The 21,274-nt window shown below is 37.7% G+C and overlaps 1 protein-coding gene across 1 annotated transcript; it reads right to left on the bottom strand.

The window, feature by feature from the left end:
• Positions 1-12,493: 12,493 nt before the first annotated feature.
• LOC104898400 (serine/threonine-protein kinase KIPK2) lies at positions 12,494-18,787 on the bottom strand. Its single transcript, XM_010685483.3, has 3 exons — positions 18,518-18,787; positions 14,289-17,061; positions 12,494-13,563 (listed from the first exon to the last, which is right to left on the bottom strand). Exons 2-3 carry the CDS (start codon positions 16,886-16,888, stop codon positions 12,693-12,695), a joined length of 3,471 nt encoding a protein of 1,156 aa, XP_010683785.2. The 5' UTR covers positions 16,889-17,061; positions 18,518-18,787; the 3' UTR covers positions 12,494-12,692.
• Positions 18,788-21,274: the final 2,487 nt, after the last annotated feature.

Genomic DNA, 21,274 nt, shown 5'->3' with positions numbered 1-21,274 from the left:
CATGGCAAAACAAGGTGAAAGCAAATGTACTAGAAATTCGGTCAAAAATGACTAAAAATCTAGCAAAATGTCACTATGATCAAGTATGATCAAGTGAATGAAATAGAAGAGGAAAGGAGAAGAAAGAGGGAAGAAAGGGGAGAAAGATTATCAAAATGAGCTAAAAGGAGTCCATAAAATACGTTTGAAACGCACTTATCACTAACCCACCCCCCACCAGCCCCAGCCGACCTCCACCCACAACCCCCCTCCTCGGAGTCGCCCAACCCCCACAACCCTCCTCCCCGTGCCCTTCCCTGGTAGCCCCCCTCTCGCGCAGCTCCCACCTCTTCTTTTTCTTCTCATTTTTCTCGAAATTTTTCCTTTTTTTCGTTGTTAATGCTGGAAACGAAATGAAAATCCGGTTCCACCATGGTGAAGTTGGAACTGAAACATTTTTCCGGTTCCACCATGGTGAACCAAAATGGAATTCCGTTCCACCATGGTGGAATCGAAAATCGATTCGGTTCATGCTGAAAAAATTATTTAAATTTTAATAATTTTGAGATAAAAGTTTTTTTTAAAAAAAACACAAATTTCGTATAAAAATACGGACGACATTTAGTAAAAGGTTGGTATGTATCCCTATAAGAGCATGATCCAGCGGTTGAACTCTGAGAAGATCCTGATGAAAGAGAATGTAAAAAAATTATTAAACAATAAAGGGGAGGAGATATAGGGTGTTAAAACGTTTTTTCACAATGAACCATTTATCATCCTCTTTATCCTTGTAACTGATAAGGTAGGAGCTCCCCTCATGCGGAGGGTCTTCTAACCTTCCTTTTCTTACCTTTCAAAAAAAAATTTACCATCCTCTTTTCTCTTAAACTTTGAGTTGGTTGTGACAAGTGACAAAAGTTTATCGGTATATGGGAGATGTGATGTATCCATCCAACGGTTGCAAATAGCAAATCTGAATAGCTGGTTTTTGAGTAATTATTCATGCTTCTTTTATTTACCGTTATTTGTAAATAACGGTCATAATTAATAAATATAAATTAAAATTTAAAAAAACTTTACCAACAGTTTTATATAGTCCAATATTGAGTCATTTCCACACATTTTCATACATATTTTTTCCGTTAAACACTTACTTTTGTCTTCATATATTTTGAAGAAGTTTTAAAATAACTTCGATTAACATAAATAATTAGTTATAATACGAATTAAAAAGAAATTATAACAATTCATCATTAGTGTATTTTAATTACATGAAAATAACAAATATGGTGAAAATTGGGATGAATCAAATTAATAAGGAGAGAGAAAATATAGTGAGGTATGGTAAATAGTAGAAGAGAGAATTGGATTACCTCAAAATTGGCTGATATGAAAGTTTAATCTGATATGGCGAATTACAAGAACTGCAAACCCCGTTGATAAAGTTTGTAATGATTCCTATCTTATTGTAAAAAATGGAGCAAATCTTTGGCTTACAAGTTAGATGCTTTTGGATTTGAGCATGATTTAAAATAATGACACATACTTTCTTTAAACAAACAAAATTTACATGTCACTAAAAATTATGGGACCATACTAAAATTTAGATACAAACATTCTATTGTTATCTTTAGATTTAACCTCAAAATTGTAGGACCATACTGAAAAATTTCGGGTAGAGGTCCCTCAAAGCCCTCTATTCCTAAGAGGTTTACCATGTCAAATGCGTATCATGTTGAATTCGTATAGTTGTATAGAGCAACATGTGATAGCCTAGTGGTAGCATGTCAAATATTGAATTCATATGACTTTGACCATTTTAATAAGTACTTCCTCCGTTCCATAATAAGTGAAACTTAGGGATTTGGCACAAGATTTAATAAACATCACTTTCAAAAGCCAAAAAGTCATAATATACCCTTTTCATTATTAAAAGGAGGAGAGAGAATAGCAAACCACACAAGTTTGTGATGGGTATTCTTGTCAATTTCTAACTTTTTTTTTCCATTTAAGGTATGTTTCACTTATTTTGAAACGTTCTAAAATAGTAAGTGTTTCACTTATTATGGAACGGAGGAAGTATATAATATTTCTAAATAACTATCTTATAAGCACTTCGTTTAAATAAAGGCAAAATTGGCCTCAACACCCTGAGCTATAGCTCGGGTGCACCAACACCACCAACTATGACTAATAGCCTAAACACCACCAACTACAGTGTGGGATGCAGTCTGTACACCAACTACGGGGTGGGGTGCATTTTGTACCATAAAAACAACCGTCTTCGACAACATTTTAGGCTTCCGTCCTTATTTATGGTACAGAATGCACCCCACCTCATACTTGTGTTTAGGCTACAAGTCGTAATTGGTGGTGTTGGGTGCACCCGATCTATCGTTCAGGGTGTTGAAACCAATTTTATCTTACATAAATATCTTATGTACTTCATAAGATGGGTAAAGTAAAGAAAAAAAATCTTAAAATGAACTACAACATTATATAATTATATAGTTGCACGTGGTTATCTATAAAATTCAATGATAGTCACATAAAGAGAAATGGTGAAGAAACGTGAATTCAAGGTTCCGCATGCAAAAGTAGAAAACATAAGGGAGAAACCTCCCACCCCCCCTCTCCTCCCATACTCGTCCTCACGACACAAAGAGAGAAGCCATAAGGCCAGCACTCCGACTAGAAGCACCAGACGACGACATATACCACTTCGGAAGAAAAACCTCTAAACCCCCACCCCACCTCTTTCCTTGAAGCACTAAACAACCCCTTTACCAATTCGGGTCTTGCTCTAAAAGAAACTGTTGAACCACTATCAAGGCTGCCTTTCTCTATAACCCCACCAATTGATTTATTGAAAAAGGAGTTGTTTTTCCCACTCTCAGAGGCGGAGTATGAGCAGCTGCGCAAGCCCTAGGAATCGGCAATAATATGTAAAGCAATGTGTAAGTCCTTGTCTCATGAGTTCCTTAGAAAAGAACTGACATCAATTTGGAATTGGCAAGACTAGATGGACCTGATGCTCTTGGCAAGGGTTTCTATGCTATAATATGCCCAAATTTAGAAAGAAATTCCCAAATACTTGTTGATGGCCCATGGTTCAGTTTGGGAACGCAAATTTGGACCCAGCCATGGGAGGCAGGTTTCAGACCATCAAAAACACGTATAACTCAAGTATGGGCACATCTCTTAAAACTGCCTATTGAATTTTCTTGAGGAGACATTTCTTACAGAAGATAGGGGACAAGTTGGGGAGAGTTATAAACATAGGTACATACTCCATTGAAGGAGATCGATAAACGTCGCTATGCGTCACTTTGCCTATAGGTTGATGCAATGGAGAGCACAAGTTGGGGAGAGTTATAAACATAGGTACATACTCCATTGAAGGAGATCGATAAACGTCGCTATGTGTCAATTTGCCTATAGGTTGATGCGATAGAGAACAGACCGGAGGGAATTTGGCTGGGGAAACTCGCCAAGGAATTGTCTTTTGTGATGGCGCGAGGTACTGCAACATCTGTACGGACTTCGGTCATCACCATAACCAATACTCTCGAAGAAGAAAAGAAGAGGGGGGGGACCAACCACCAAGGAAATCCAAAAGTAGGGGCCACTAGAGAAAAATATTAAACGAAAAATGAATGTCAACACTGACATGAGGACCCAAAGCCAGTGGGTCATTAAAGGCAAACACTTAGAACTTTCCAAAGAACCGAAAAAAGCAAATGGAGTGGCGTCCGATAAAGCTGGAGCCATCATTTACTCTTTCCCCATTTTACAAGACGGCACAGAGCCTTCATTCACCACTATGCCCACTAAGAAGATGCAACTTGGCGAGAAAGGAAAGGAAACTTGCACTTCTCAATCTACCCAGTCTAGCACTAAACTGATCCCAAACTAAATCTTTCTCTCGAAAGCCCAAGAAACACTACAAAACTCCACTCCACTTTAACCCCATCTATTTACATAAAAATTAACATCCTCAAACCTCCATGAAAAAATATCCCGAAGATTTACAGCCCAACAAGTGATCACCCCCAGCTCACCGCCACCACTCTCCCCAGACTCCCTGTCATCCTCGCCCCCCCCCCCCGAATCTAGGTCAGGGATTACGAGGGACCCATCCTATTCAATCACCCAGTTCTCCCCCTCAAAGCAGAACAAAATTGGGGGTTTGTGGATTACATGCTATTGAGAGACAATGGAGATAATGGAGGACCTCCCCCCTCCAACAAGTGAAAAGCATAATCTTGGACCCCTCGAGTGCAAAGGAGATAGCTAGCAATATTCTGATGTACTATCACGATGCGATGGCGATTATTACTCCCCACTTTCCTCAGTTCCAAACCATGAGCCACATGCCAAAAATCATGACAAACTTTGACGAATTGTTCCTCAAGAAAGAGGTAGGAGTGGAGCTACAGGAGATAGAGTTGATGATGAACCTCGGACCATGGTTTGATCCCACTCCACTCCTCCCGCACAGACGACTTCTCACGATAGTGCGTGGGACATCTCAAAGAGTGACTTTTATGATCAACACTAAGGCACTATGGGCAGCCCAAATGAGAACTTCATTAAAACACCTACAACTATCAGTGAGTTAGGGAGAGGTAAAAGAGGTGGTTCATTTACTGCAGAAGGCATTCTAGATGTGTCCCTTTACCGGGAAAGAGGTGGAAGCTCTAGGGCAGCAAAAGGGGGCACTGTATCAGAGCATCAAAACCCGATCCCCATCCCACGTAATATGTTTGGTTATACTGAAACGTGAAGAGGATTGGGCAACAGACGTTTAAAACTTACCTTTGGTATCCACTTGCAACCCACAGTCTTGATATTGTTGTTATCTCCGAGACGTGGGTGACTCGTGAACATACCGAGGACATCGTTAAGAAGTTTCCTTTCTTTAAGTGGTTTCTCGTCGACCCGAATGGTTTTTTTGGGGGAATATTGATCTTTTGGAACCCGTACCGTGTTCGGATTCATATTACGAGAACAAGTACACCCAAGGAGTGCATAGCTTTGTTGAGGTATGAAATACTAACACATGCTTCTTGATCTTATTACACTAGTAGAAAAACGACGATTTGCGTCTCCCCAAGTGCGTCAAATGTAAAGCAAAACGACGCAAAAGGGTAATTTGCGTCGCACGCAAAGAAGAGTGTGACACACATAACGGGTTATATGTGTTGCACGTATAATAGGTGCGTTGCAAAAGACCAATGTGCGTCGGACATCCTGGCACATACAACGCAAATTGTCTACTCCTTGAAAAAAGAAAATTGCACTATCTGCGTCGCATGATACTTTAGTGCGTTGCAAAAGAATTAGACTGCGTCGGACCTCAAGGCCCACCCGACGCAGATCTTCGGCCCTTAACATTTAACCTAAAAAACTCCAGCCTCCTCATAACCACGCCCCTTAACATTCTAAACCTAAAAACTTTCTTCTCACTCTCACTCTCAGATTCTCTCACCGCCCCGCTACTCTCACTCTCAAATTCTATCACCGCACCGCTTTTCACTCCATTTCGTTCGTTCTTTCGTCCCTCTCATCTCAGTTTCATGGGCAACTCAAAAATTCATCCTCACCGCCATGGCGAAGCAACGAGAAACTCGCTCACATCTTCATTCATCTCTCGATCTACTCCATCTTCGTTCATCTCTCGATCTGCTCCATCTTCGTTCAACGAAAAACGAGAATAAGGTAACTTGTTTAGTTTTTCTTTTTCTTTTTCTTTTCCGCCTATCTTAATTTTTCGTTATTTGTCATTTTTCCAGATCTGTTTGAAGACCTCGTTTTTTCATTTTCGTCTGTGTCGACATTTCTTCGCTTTCTTCATCAACTTGACATTTCCAGAAAATTTGACAAAGAAAAACTGAAGATAAGCGAGAAGATAATTGAAGAAGAACGAGGAGTTCGAACAAAACGACGAAAATTTGGTGATTTAGATCTGATTTTGTTTTTTTAGGTTCAATTTTTTTATCTTCGTTTTGTATTTTTTAGATCTAACAAAGAACTAGCAAGAAGAAAAATAATACTTTATTTTCGTTCAACTTTGTTGTTCAATTTAGTTTTATTTTTGTTCAATTTTTAGGTTAATTTCGTTTTATTTTCGTTCAATTTTTTTGGTTCAATGTGGTTTTATTTTCGTTCAATTTTTAGATCTGACAAAGACCAATGTGTTTCATTTTGTTTTGACATTTTGTGTTTCATTCATGTTGTATAATATGAATTTTAATTATGTGAAGAAGCCAGTGAGTTAATGGTGAATGGTCTTTTTGTTTTTTCTTAAAAAAATGAACCATTTTCGTTGTATGTGGCCCTCAATCAGGCGCAAATCCTACTTTAAGAAAAAATGAAACATATGCGTCGCACATAGCGCAGATGAGTGATTTGCGTTGCACCTTCGGCTATGTGCGACGCAAATTCCCCTTCTTTGTTGGGCTGGGGAGAGTCATCTGCGTCGCACCGTATACAACGTGCGATGCAAATAGCAAAACGATATGCGTTGTTTTCACATACGATGTAGATCAATTATAGGTCATCTGCGTCGAGACCGGTGCCGTCGGACCCAAGTCCGACGCAAATAGCGGTCCCAGGTCCGACGCAAATCGACCTTTTTCTACTAGTGTTATGCAAATGCAAAATATAGAGGCTGATTTGATTAATATCACCCCTACAATTGACATCCCATGGGTTGCTATCGGAGACTTAATGAAGTTGAATGCCAAAATGCATGAGAAATTTGGGGGCGCCAATGTTGAGGAAAAGAGTTAGAGAGATATATGTATACCATGGATGAGTGTGGTCTAGTTGATTTAGGTTTTCAGGGCCCGAAGTTCATGTGGTCTAACTAACAGTAGAAAAAGTAATCCTATTTGGGAAAGGCTTGATCGAGCGTGGGTAAATGAAAAGTGGTTTGTGAATTTTCCGGAATCTGGTTTAACTCACTTGCCTAGGATCACCTCTGACCATAGCCCTATCATTCTTACTCTTTCTAGACAAGTTGTCTTACTAGGAGTCAAACCATTTAGGTCCGAGCCCATCTGGCTTCAGGATAGTACATTTCGGGACTTTAATTTGTCCACCAAGAATGGGTTAAGTTAAGCACGGAGATCCATTTAAGTGGGAGATTGGGTAAGTTGGGTATTGATATGGTGCATTGGAACAAATATAATTTTGGGAACATTTATTTCTGAAAAAAGCAAGCGCTAGCGAGAATAAAGAGAACCCAACAGACTTTTGCTTCGAACTCTCGCACTCAGTTTATACTTAATCTTAACGTAGAGCTCCAAAATGAAAGAATTAATATTTTCAATCAAGAAGAAGCCTTTGGAGGGCTAAGAGTAGTCTATATAGAGTAAGAGAGGGGGGAAAGGAACACCCAATATTTTTATCGAAGTGTGCTTATGGCGCATCACTCTAATAAAATCTTGAGCTTCAAGGATAGTGTAGAAAATGGTATCGACGAGCCACATGATCTTAAAGCATGCCCACTCATGGTATTTTGGGCATCAATTTGAGTCACAAACCTTGCTAAAAAAACACGGGGTTGCATCCATGGTTTTTTTATGTTTGTATTTGGGTCATGCTATGACTCAATTCATGGTTGGTCATCTTATGATCCAAACCATGGTTGGTCGTCCTATGACCCAAACCATGGTTGGTCATCTTTTGACCTAAGCCAATCGTTTGTGGACATGTGGTAGTGCGTCATAAAGGTTATTTTTTATAATTCAAGTTTTGTACTATGAATAACTTAAAAGATACAAATAAAAAAATTCACTAATTGTCCTATCTTTTTGAGATTTATAAATAGATATCCATTTTGCTATATTTTGACACACTTTTGAAATTAATTATTTTCTCTTTACATTGTACAGACATTAATAATTATTTTATGAAGTTTTTATTATTGAAAAATTAAAGTTTTTTAATCAAAATTAGTTACTACCAAATAAATTTATTTAGGATCGTTAATATACAAAATAATTTATTTATATCTTGTATGATATTATAAATATCAAAAGGTATAAATATGTATTGATTTAGGAGAGAGAAAGTGGGACGGAGTATAGTAAGAAGTGGATAGAGAAGGATGATGTTCTTTTTTTTGGGTCATGAGTGTGGGATACATTTATCAAAATGGGTCATAATCCATGGCAAACTTTTGTAAGATGAGAGAGTAAGTTGATGAGAGAGAGTGATGACATGTTTTTTGGGGGCATGAGTGACCATGCTTTTAGGGACCACATCACTTCTTTCTTTAGTCATTTGTACACTTCAGAAAGATCGCAAAATCTTGGTACCAACAACCCCCCTTTTCTTGTTACCCATCCCCTTCACAAATTCCCTACAAATCATGAAATTAGAAAAGCTTTGTTCTCGATGCACCCTAATAAAGCCCTTGGGTCCGCCGGTCTCCATCCAATTTTTTTTCCAAAAGTTGCGAGGGTTCATGGAGGAGGATATTTTTTTGACTATTAGGGAGTGTTCAGGAAAAGTGATGTCCTTGGGGACCTTTGTGAAGCATTAATTTGCTTAATTCTAAAATAATATTCCCCTGAAACAGTGGAACACTAAGACCAATTAGCTTGTGCAATACCCTCTATAAGATGGTTACAAAAATCATTGTAAATCATTTGAAACCTCTTATGCCCGATTTCATATCTCAAAACCAAAATAGTTTCACTTCGGCACAAATTTGGTCGTTGCTACTGAAATTCTTCACTCAATGTCTAAAAAGAAGGGGGGTATGGGGTGGTTTGCTCTTAAGATCGACCTTGATAAAGACTATGATAGAATGAATTAGAATTTTGTTGAAGATTGCCTCGGGAAAATAGGTTTAGATAGATTTACAATTCGAATCATCGTGAAGTGTGTTAAGAAGGCTTTCTCTTCTATTCTTCTAAATGATAGGAAAGGCGAGAAGTTTGTTCACTCTACAGGATCAAACTTAGACAAGTGAACCCCATGTCCCCTTATTTGTTTAACATTTGCCTTGAATCCCTAACAAATATGATTGATTTAACCTTTAATATGAAGGAATAGAGTCCTTTTCGGGTGGGAAGGAAAATGGTACCAATCTCCCATCTACTATTTGTCAATGACCTCCTATTATTCGGGAAAGTATATGAAAAGACGACTTTTGCTGTGAGAGATACCCTAAAGAACTTCTCAGCTATCTCGAGTCAAAAGACTAATGAAGACAAAAAATCGTCTCATCTTCTCTCAAAACACCTTCCATGAGATGCGGGATTTGTTCCTGTAGACCATTAATGTGAATGAATCTAAGGACTTAGATTTGTATTTAGGCCTTCCTTTATTGTACAAATGCCCTTCCAGATCCCAAGTTCAATTCATAACCAACAAAATGATGAAAAAACTTACAAAATGGAAAATGAGCTTCTTTTCCAAAGCTGGTCGTCTCTGCTTAATCTAATCCACCCTCAACACCATTCCCCAGTGTTACATGTAAGCAACATTCTTACCTAAAGCTACCCTTGAGAATCTAGACAAAAATTGCAACAATTATCTATGTGGGGAGTCGGATGGAAAGAAAAAACTTCACTTAGTAGCAGAGGAATTCACCTTTATACCTAAGGAAAATGAAGGGTTAGGTATTCGTAGGCAAGAGCATCAAAACATTGCCTCGATGGCCAAGCTAGGGTGTAAATTGTCTCATGGGGAAGACACACTATCTAAGGCTTGTATTTCTCGAAATATGTTCATAAGAATCACATTACAAGTTTCAAGTATGGGTCTCACGTTTGGAAAAGTGTTGGCAAAAGGTGGGATTTGCTTTCTAAGAATAGAGCCTGGATTGTATGAAATGGGACTTCGATAAATTTTGGGTATGATAAGTGGCTAGGTCTAGCGAGTGGAAGAGAGATGTTTTATGGCCCTTTGTATTGTGGTGAAGAAAGTTTAACCCTATCACAGGTTTTCTTACAGTAGATATGCGATCTCTCCTTCCTCTCGCATCACTTCCTACCTCATCTCGAGGATAATATTAATGCTCTCACTCCTCCCCCTTCTAGGAGAATATTCCTGATATGCTGTCTTCCACCTTTGTGTCCATCAAGGGTTTTTCCCTTAGTCTTGCGTACAGAGCCAGCCTTCATAACTTAGAGACTCATTCTCATGTCAATATAAGTTGGTTATGGAGATCTCAAACCCTCCCTAAGGTTAAGTACTTCTTGTGGCTTGTTTGGCTCGGCAGGTTTCCCCACAATCTACTTCTCTCTATTAGAATAATTGTTCCTTCTCCTAAGTATATGTGTTGTGACTTCCCATGCGAAAATGATGATCATGTGTTGAGAAATGGTAATGTTGCGGCTCAGATTCGGAGTACTCTTACTCCAAACCTGAACCATGATGCTCCCCTTGAGGAACGACTATCTAAAAACCTCTCAAACACATCGATGGTAGATGGAATTTAGTGGAATATCTTCTTTTTTAAAAAAAAATTAACACTACTTTATTGATTCAAAGTCATAAGACATCTACAATATAAGTTAAAACTAAACAAATACATATCAAAATGAAATAAATACAATTCCAATACGACAAAACCACGATCGTTGAGTAGATCTAACACTTCTGAAAACCCTCGTTTTTCACATCGCTGTCTGATGCAACCTTCTGCAAGGGGACCTGTCGATCTTTTGTTGTTTTGAAGTAGAACTAAATTCAATTCAAGTGACTATAAACGAAGTCTTGATATCTGTTGCAACTTAGCACAAATTTTGATCAACAAATCAACCTCTTGAATTACACAAAAACCCAAAAACAAAGTCTCCAAACTCTCACATGGAGAGAGATAAAACTCAATATATGGGTAGATATAAGCCAATATATGGGTAGAAAAACTTGATCTCCATTTGAGAGAGACTAAAATTTACTAGAAATGTAAACATAAAAACTAGTAACAAAAGGAGAAAAGGGGATTACCACCACCCAAAAGGGTGGCGGTAGCCCCTAGATTGAAAATTAGGGTTTTGTGGGAGAGGAGAGAGAAGAGAGAAAAAAAAAAGGAGAAGGGAGGGCCAACTCACTTAGTTGCTTAGTCGGCATATTTAGTGGAATATCTTATTTCCGTTTATCTGTTTCGAAATTTGGAAGAGTAGAAATAAGTTTATCTTTGAGCGTGAACCTAGAATGACCGCAAAAATTATTTGCCTAGCAAAGAGTCAAGCCTGGTAATTGAAAAAAGGAATATACGTAGACCCATCCGCCCAAGTGTATGTATGTCCTCATCAAAGATCTAACACTGGTACTACCTCTACCTTTCTTAATGACGATGCTTCTTATGTTGATGATAGCTCACCCATGGGTATGGGGGGTGATTCAGGATACTATGGGTACTTGGATCCATGGTTTTGTTAAAGGTCTGTATGTTCGCAGCTCACTAATAGCAGAAATTATGGGCATTCGAGAAGGCACCCCTTCTATGCATCCGAATGAACATTACAAATTGTACAATTGTTACAGATAGTCAAATGGCTTGCCAAGTATCTGCTCCCCCCTCCCCAATATTTGGTGCTCTACCACTCCTTTGATTATGGAATGGAATCAGGGCGTTGTGTGGTGATCATCCCAACCTCAAGATCAAGTATGCAAGGAGGGAAAGCAACAAGCTTGCGGATTGTTTATCCAAACATGCTAGAAGCACAGATGAGTGTATGAATACTATTAGGGAGTCTCCCAACCCTCCTATTTTTGTATGAATACCTACATCTCGGATTGTATTAACTTTATTATCAAATCTATCTAAGTGTTTTTTAAAAATTACTCCCTCTGTTTTTTTTTATCTTTCTCACTTATAATCTTGACACTATTCATGCATAGAGAGAATCTTCTCAAATGTTCTCAATTTATAAGAAAAAACATAGTCATGTGGGGTCTTGTTTGATTCGTCTCAATTAGTACTTTATTAAAATTCAATCGTTATAATTTTTACTAATATATAATGAAAGATATTTAAGTTTTAAAACGTGCATTGGCAAACGTGCAAAGTCAAAGTAGGAATGATAAAAAAAACAGAGGGAGTATAATAAAAGGTTTCGCATGCAATACAATTTGTTGATTCCAATTGTAGCAGATATGAAGGGCATTCATTAAGCCACAAATTGGGCCTAACAAAAGTACAAAACAGTTTGGTCCAACGGTGCTATTTATTCAAAACTTGCGAGTAACTGTACTCGCTGCAGCCTGCAGCACTGATCAAAGACCCCAACACTACATCTGTATGGACTGCAGAAAGTCCCTATACAGGAACATCACATCAAACTATGCACTATGTGGCAACTAATTTCTTAAACTGATGAGAGATATCTTCAAAAAAAGAGTTAAGATATAGGGAGAATTTGAATATAAGAACGTTGATGCAATAAGAGAAAACAAAACATTTTTCTCAAACAATAAAAAAAAAATAAGGGAGTAAATATAACAAGAGGAAGTAGACTGCGCACTACTAGAGTACTTGTAAAGTAAATGGCCTCAAAAACAAGGCGTTGAGTACTCGCCTGCTTAACAAAATTTTATTATAACCTTTAAGCAATTATATCAGATTTGTAACAACATCAGATCCACCTCTTCCCAATGTCTCACTGTAAAAATGAACTGTACCATATAACAAAAATTTACATTATAAGGGCTCTACTTAAATACAAATATTATGTGGAAAGGATTCGCTAAAAGACCTCAAACTCTAAATGTTCTACAGAACCGGAACCGGAACCAGAGCTATAGTCCACATATTTGTTGTTCTTTTCAAGAGATGACGCTTTTGGCATCCCATAGGTCCGATAATCAGGAAGCTCAGGGGGAACAGCGCATCGAATCAATGCCCAGTTCAGCCCGTCAAAGAATGGGTGCTGCTTTATCTCAGCAGCGCCTCTTTCAGTCCCTAAACGAGTCTCTGGTTCTTTAACCAAAAGGGCAGATATTAGATCCCTAGCTTGAAGGCTAACTAGAGGGCTATCCGGGAATTTCAAGCTCTGAAGGACTACATTAGCCAGAGTTTCTTCATTCCCAGCTCCCTTAAACGGTGTTCTACCATAAAGTAGTTCATATAGGAAAATACCGAACGTCCACCAATCAACAGCGCTTCCGTGCCCCTCTCCTTTAATGATTTCTGGGGCCAAATATTCGTGGGTACCTACAAATGAGTTGGAGCGTGCTGTGGTGGGCTCTGCTACTAGCTGCAGCAGTGGTCTCATCTCGGCAGCAACATCAGATTTCACCTTTTTCAATTTGGAGGGTTTGGTGGAAGAGGCTAAAAGCCTAGGAGTAAAGCATGTTACTTGAAAGGAAGGTTCAATGCAGAAAGGCTGCACACAACGTGTATCTACACATGGACGGGAGACCTTTCTTGAGGTGGCTGACATCGACGATGAGACAAGAAGAGTTGGACTCACAGCGCATCGGAGTGAGAGGTCGAAGTCGGAGAGCATGATATGCCCATCTTCTCGGACTAGAATGTTTTCGGGCTTCAAATCTCGATAGACAACTCCAAGCATGTGAAGGTACTCTAAGGCAAGGAGGACTTCGGCAAGATAGAATCTGCACAGAAATGAAAAGTTCTCATAAATCTAACAATTTACTAAAAAGCCTATTCAGACATCAGAGAATTGTGTGTGCATTTAAATTGAGATCCTTAATGAAACATACGTTCCTTTATTACACCAGAAACAGATCTTACAGCAAAGATACAGTGAGATGAATGGGAACTGACATAAACAACATTTCTAGTCTCACTAAGTTGTACACGCTCATGAATGACAGTCACCATTTTATAAATGTGAAACCCATTCCTGTCATTGCAAGTTTTTAACCTCCTCCCCCGCCCCCACAGAAAAATAAATATAAATATAAAAAGAGGAAAGGAAAGAAGGCACATAATGGAACGGGAATTATACTCAAACTCACAGAATTTGTTATAGTAACAAGCAGAAATAGGCAGAATGATAGGGGGTATTTTTTTATCATCCTTTTGCAGTGAACCTTTGTGGAAAATGTCATTACCAAAATTAGTATATAGATAATTCTCATTGCAAGGATACAGAAGAACATTTAGCATCAACTTACGGATACCTATAAAATTGCATGAGACAAGATATGTTCAGTGGTTGAATTATAATCAAAATTTCACATAGCATCATATAGTTGAATTGCTTAACAAGGGTTCGGGTGAAAATTCTTGTCACAGATATGTTCAGTGGTTACAATTACTTTGCACTTTAAGCAAGCAAAAAGCTAGAAAAGAAAAAACTCAAATGATATATTACCTCGCTGCTTGTTCTGTAAAGCACCTGCCAGGTTGTCTCTGCCGGAGAACATGTAGATCACCCCCCGGACAATATTCCATAACTAAACACGACAAATTATCTGATGTAAATTGGCTGTATAAAGTAGGGAGGAAAGGATGATCGAGCATTCTTAGTATCTCCTTCTCTGTTTGTGCCCTTGCTATCTTTTTCCTTCTAGCCAAGAATTCATTGTCCATGACCTTTATAGCAAAGAGACAGTTTGTACCAATGAGTTCAGCAAGGTAAACGGTTCCAATATCTCCGCAGCCAAGCTTCTTCAGAAGATTGAATTGTCTCAATCCTAGATTTCCATGCTGAAACTTTACATGACGAATCGCTTCCCACCTTACATCCTTAGACATGTGTGGCCGATCACAAAAGCTGGGCCTGCTTAGATTGCTTTCTTCACTAACACTTGTGCTACTGCTACATTCACCAGGGCTACCTTTTGAACTCTGCGTGAATTCCCCCTTGTATTTTGACTTTGTGTTGCTACTAGATTCAGCAACAGCTGTCTTGGATTTGTTTGAGCTCTCATAACTTAGTCCGAGTGTGCTATTATCTGAAATGACATTGCTTGAGCTGACTTCAGCACTAAGGCTAGCAAATGGAGATATTGGCGAATCTTGAAAGGGCACAGGAGACTTGTGATGGGATACAAGAGATTCTTGATGGGATTGTGGAGATACTTGTTGTGATACCAGAGACTCCTGACGAGAAACTGAAGACTCTTGACTGGCTTCTTTCCAGGCATCCGTAACAACACACTGGCATCTCGGACACACTATTGGATTTGGCCCTGAATACAAGTCATTAATAAATTCACTTCGGACATTTTTCGAGCTATTATCTGAGCACTTCTTCTTGGATTTCCTCTTAACAAAATTCTTAGTCTTGATAAGAGGTTTGACCAAATGCTGCGCATTTCTGGTTGACTTGCTTGCTTTTTTCCCTTTCGGGGAGCCAGTTGACGATACAGTTTTTGAACTGATCTTCTTACCAGCTCTCAAGCCTAAGTCTTTTGTTTCTAATTTTGCTGATTTTCCAGCAGATTCTTTGCTGACCAACTTATTAGAGGCCAAACTACTGTTGCTGTCACCAAAAGCTTTATCACCAAGATCAGGAAGACTTGAAGAACATGTAGGTACACGCTCATCCTCATGCATCACATGTACCTTCACATTCCGAGCTCCAGTTGACACAGGAGTTTGTTCCTTTTCGTCTGCCATTTTCCTACTAAATTCCGAGGAGGCATTTTCAGCACTAGGATATGAAGAAGATTGAAGAGGTGTATTCTTCTCATTCTGCAAGGACTCCGTCAACCGGGTTTGACTCACAAGCTTAGCTGAGGCAGAGAATTTCCCACTTTCTGTCGTGCAGCTCTTGCTATGCTCCTGGGCTTTGTCAATGAGATCAAAACGATGTGAAATATGTGCATTCTCTTCCTTGTGCCCCATATCAAAATTTGACATTTGATTCCCTGCACTAGTTGATGCTGCAAATATCTCCTTATGTGCTGGAATTTTCCAGACAAGTTCCAGAGAATTCTTTTCATATCTAGGACTAGATTGAGAATTTGGAGATGCATGCTTATCTTTCGGCAATGATGTTGAAGGCATTTGACCTGCAAAATGACCAGTACTGCAATATTCTCCATTCTCTGCCATCTTCCCTTTAGCAACATCTCGCATGCTACGATTAGAAGTTGGAGAGGACGAAGCTGGTAAAACCATGTGCTTCTGCTGCAACTTGGCAATACCTGATGCTTGATTGTTCATTTCAGTTGGAGTGATAATTCCTTTCCGAGTCAGCTTACTATGACCCATGTCAGGAATGCTGTCATCAACAGGTGGAGAAGATGCAGTTAATACAGATGCAGGTTTCTCAGGGTCTAATACTCGATTGCCAGAGTATCTTGACTCAAATCTTTCATTCGACGTTGAGGTATATCCAGCCCCTTTGTCAGCAAGAGAACTTCGGTTTGAGGGCCAGAAATCCGGTTCTGGCAATTTTCCAGGAATGTTTCTGAAAGTGTCAAAACTTGTTTCCTCAGGAACAAGCGATATCTCGAGCATGCCCCCTCGATCATCATCTTGGGAATGATTGGACGCCCTGTCTTCAACTACAACATTCTGGTACATAGTCGATATCCTCCCAGCTTCTGATGAACCGGATTTAGATAAGCGTTTCATGGCCGCCATTTCTGATGCCTGAGAAAGGCACAATCCCCTAAGTGCCTGCTTTAGATTAACACGTTCAGAGATTCCATATCCAGGTGAAGAAGACCCAACTGCTTTGACAGGCTTTTTTGAAGCATTTTTACGTGATGTACCGGCTTGGCTTGTACGAGAAGACCCATGAGGTGGAGTTCTGCTATTAAACATCTCAAAGAGCTGATTGAGATCTTCCTCTAAAGAGCTTGTGTTCCCAGCATTTGAGGCTAGAGATCTTCGTTCCTTCTCCTCTCGTTTCAATTCAGGTTTCACATACTTTTTACCTCTATAATGCTCTCCTGGGTTTAACTCCTCCTCTAATTCAACAATTTCACAATTACCGGGATACAAACTCATGTGTGCCATTCTGTATAAAATTATGGCAAAAGGGGGCGTCTCATAACAATCTAACCCACAGGAAGAATTTTGAAACAGCAGAATTATGTACAAAATCTGCAGCAGTATGCCAGTATCAAGAAGACATAACGGTGGAATGACGCTAAATCCTCCCAGGCACTTCTTATTGCAACATAGTAATCCTGTTGAAGATGCATAAAGTCATAAATCATTGAATAACAAAATAACGCCTCTAGAGCAGACTGTTGAATTACAGCGTCGATTTCAACTAACTTATATCAAACTGCTGAAGCATATTTAAGCATTTGAAGGTTTGGGAGTGTGCAACATGTTTTAAATAGAAAACTTACCATGTAATCCTTGAAAACAGTAAAAGGGCTCCACAATCCATTAAAATGTTAAACAACCAAATCCAAATCTAATTCTTGAATATGCAGGCAAAAGAGGATACAAAGCACTTAAACTAATGTTCAAGCACCAATGAAGCTAAAATTTGTTAAATTTACTTATTCATCCAGTGCGTTCTAATTTGCGGGAGTAGTTTCATGAGAATGTTTCAGCATTCTTTACGTATGATTTGGAACACTTTCATTTATACAAATAAGATAGCATACAAATTGTACACCCCCCCCCCCTAAAGGCTTAAACCTTCTTAACCCAACTTTCGCGGGAGCCTCATTGGAGACAGTAACAACTAACAAGGTATTGGATCACTGGATCTTATGGATTTCCCTCCTATATCAAAGGGAAAGTTATACAATAAAGAGAACACTTTGGGTTAGTCTACAGGAAAGTATCAATTAACAGAAGAACAATTTCAACCCAGTTCTGTCAATATTTGGGCAACCAGAAAAAGTCATATCTATGCTAATTTTTGAGAAATTTGAAGCTTAGGTAAGAAAATTAATGAGCCAACAGTAATCCATTTGGTCTTATTATATCCCTGCCATTCTAAAACTCCTCAACCACCAAACATGTCTAAATCCTTACACACCTTGCAAACCCAAAACATAAAAAAAGAAAATGATTCATAAACCAGTCAATCACAGCTACAGTTAACAAACATATAGAAACAAGAGCAGACAGCTCCTATCCTTCAGAGTTCAGATAATCTAATGAACAATAATGAATACACACAAATATAAGAAACCAATAATGGGAATGTGTCTATAGTACCATTACCCCCTAATAATAAGCTCAATTATTTTACTTTCTTAGAAAAAAAGACACAAACTTTAGAGCAAAAATTGCCATTTAAATCAATCCTAATCAAATAAACATAGGTTAGAAAACTCAACAGCTTAATACACATAACCCCCCAAAAAATGCACACACATAGAGAACTCATCTGCAGATCTTTATTAACCATTAATTTTTCCATAAATTCAAACCAAATCAACTGAAAGCAAACCCCAAAAAGGGGAAAAGGAGTACAACCAACAATGTCATTCAAAGATGAGAAATTTACCATAAATTTTATCACAACAAGAATCAAATGAAAAAAACCCAATTGTAAAAAAAACACTAATTATAAACCCAACAACAAAAAAGCATAAAACTTTCAACATGTTAAACCCAAAAAAATATATAAATAACAAAAGATAAAAAAAAAAAAAAGCAGAAATCAAATAAAAATACCTGCAATAAATGGAATGAAGATTAAAACAAAAAAAATTCCAGCTTCAGGACAAATGGGTATGTGGGTAGTAATGAATATACAAGTACACTAAACAGAAAGAATGAAGATTAAAACCCTAAATTAAGATCAATAATTTAGAGATTTTAGAGAGAGAAAGAAGGAGAGAGAAAGAAGGAGAGAGATTTGAGGGTTTGAAGAAGGGAAAAACGGTGAGGTGAAGAAGGGGGAGATTAATGGGGTTGCACTAAAATTTCAGTGAGTTTTTTCCTCTTTCCATACTGGCTCAGATTATTTTGTAGATGTGGGTCCAACATCATTTTGATGTTGGTGGGACTCACGTATATTTTAGACTGAAAACAACAATTAATAATTAATAATTTTGAGTTATTCAAGTCAAGTTACTGTTTACTTTTTGCTTTCAAAATGTCATTTTTATTTGGGTCTATTTTAGAAGTGTTGTACTGTTTTTCTTTTTTCCCCTATCATATTGAATGCTCAAATTTTTTTGTGAAAAAGACATAAACACTTTCATGGCCTATTATTAGAGGTAGTAGAGTTGCATGAGCTCCAAGATAGGAGTTTTATTGGGTGTAATAACCCTACAAATCCATTGCACAACTTTTGCAGTCAATAAAGTGTTTAAGTTCATGATCATGGAAGATATTAACATTGCCATTATATATGTAGGTAGTTTGTCAAGAATTATAGAAAGGTTATATTCTTATGTTATAATAAAATGGGTTTTAATTTGAAGATATATTACTTCTTTTAGACTAGAAAATTAGTTATTAGGTCCGGACTATGTCCCGGATAAGAAAAAATATCATTTATTAATATAATACTTTATGATAATAACACTAAATATTAGTCTAATATATGCACTTGAGGTCTTGGGATCAAATCCTATATTATGCAATTTCTTAATTTTTTTATTGTACATGGATTACATGAAATCCTTAGGGAGAGCGCCACGTGGCACAATTTCTTGCTTTTGTACGCCTTTTAATATATTAGTATAGATGCTCGTTTACATATTTCGCTAGGTGCAGGCATGTGATTTAAAACAAATTTTCTTATTATTTATTTTAAATAGCTAGTCAAAGAAAGAGTATCTTCCTCATAATATACTCCATTCGAAATCATTAGTTAAAATATGTGATTTTTTTAGTATCTAAACATGATCCTATGAATGACATGTGTCGTCTAGATATGCAAATTCTCTAATTTTCCTTACAAAAAAATTTCTCATGGCTCATTCTTTTCCATGTACTCTTCCTTTCACTTTCCCATTCTCATATTTTTTTCATTGACTTTTAGAGCTATTTTTACTTCCCATTTCATACTCTTATCAATATATACACAGCCTTTGATATATGCACGTTTATTCCCCTACCTTTTTTCCCCGATATCAAGTGACCTTGTACATTACATTTGGCTGTGTTAATCAACACGAGATTTCTATTCGGTACATACATATTATGCTAACCTAGCTACAAAGCTTTTATTGATCACATCGATCAATTTGTAGATTATCAATCACATGCAATTATAAAATGAATAATCCACATTCCTAAATACAACATTTTTTCAAGAAAAATTTAAAATCAAATCTCATGACCACCACCAATAGTGGTTGTGGAACTAGAGACAAATCATCTCTCTTATTACAATTTGCATTTAGTTAACATTCATTGTTTTCGCTTCACCATCGGATAGTTGTTTGTACAATCTTAAAATGAATCTTGATTCAATTTTATGTTATGTGTTTTTTAGTATTTGCATTGTGCTTCTTCATTAATTGATTTAGTTAAATGCTATATATATATATATATATATATTAACAATATTTTTAACTTCATGCTCATATTATAATCCCCTTCTAGGAAGATTGTGTACATCTGTTAATTGATTGTTATTCAATAACTAAGACAAGATTTTCTCATTAAACATGTCTGAAAACTGATCTTCATTGTCTCCTTTGATTTCTTCAATTTTTCGGATACATTTGCTTTTAGTTAAACCTTAATAGGAATTAATATGGCTCGGTCAAACTCGGCTCGATACTTAAACGAGTCAAGCCGAGCTCTGCTCGTAAAGCTCGTGAACATACATCTCGATTATTATTTTATACTAAAAAAATATTTTATATTAAAAAATTATTTATATATATTAAAGAATTATTTATATATATTAAAAATTATATTAAGTATTTCTTTTAAGATATTAACTAAGATATTAAACGAGCCGAGCCTAAACGAGCTCACAAGCCGAGCTCGAGCCGCAAATTCTAATCAAGAGCCCAAGCCGAGCTCAACTCCCCCAATCTCGACGAGCTCACGAGCCGAGTCCATGAAAAGTTAAACGAGCTCGAGGCCGAGCCCAATGCTATTCGGGCTTGACCCGCTCGGTAAGCACACCTAAGTCCATGCACCATAGTTCATTTAACGAAGAGAAGAAATTTCCCTATTAATTATGTAATTACTGATAATGATTGTCAAAGATTAGAACCCTTCAAAAAAAAAACTTAGTGGCTAACTAGTAACTAATCATATAAGTGCAGCCGTGCAGGAGGAAACATACATGCTATGACTATCTCTATATTGGCAACATGATGGACTTATAATACAATACTCCTATATAATTATTGGCCGGGCCCGTACATGATGCAACTGCAAGTAATATTGTTGCCACGAAATGCCAAAAATTGAAAGAAATGCCCCATCTTTGGAAGATGATCTGTTCAATCTTCAGCCCTT

Source organism: Beta vulgaris, chromosome 7 (assembly GCF_026745355.1).
Source record: "Beta vulgaris subsp. vulgaris cultivar EL10 chromosome 7, EL10.2, whole genome shotgun sequence".
Classification (NCBI taxonomy): domain Eukaryota; kingdom Viridiplantae; phylum Streptophyta; class Magnoliopsida; order Caryophyllales; family Amaranthaceae; genus Beta; species Beta vulgaris.
Note: the sequence above shows the minus strand (reverse complement) of the source record. Positions and strands in the feature narration are given on the sequence as shown.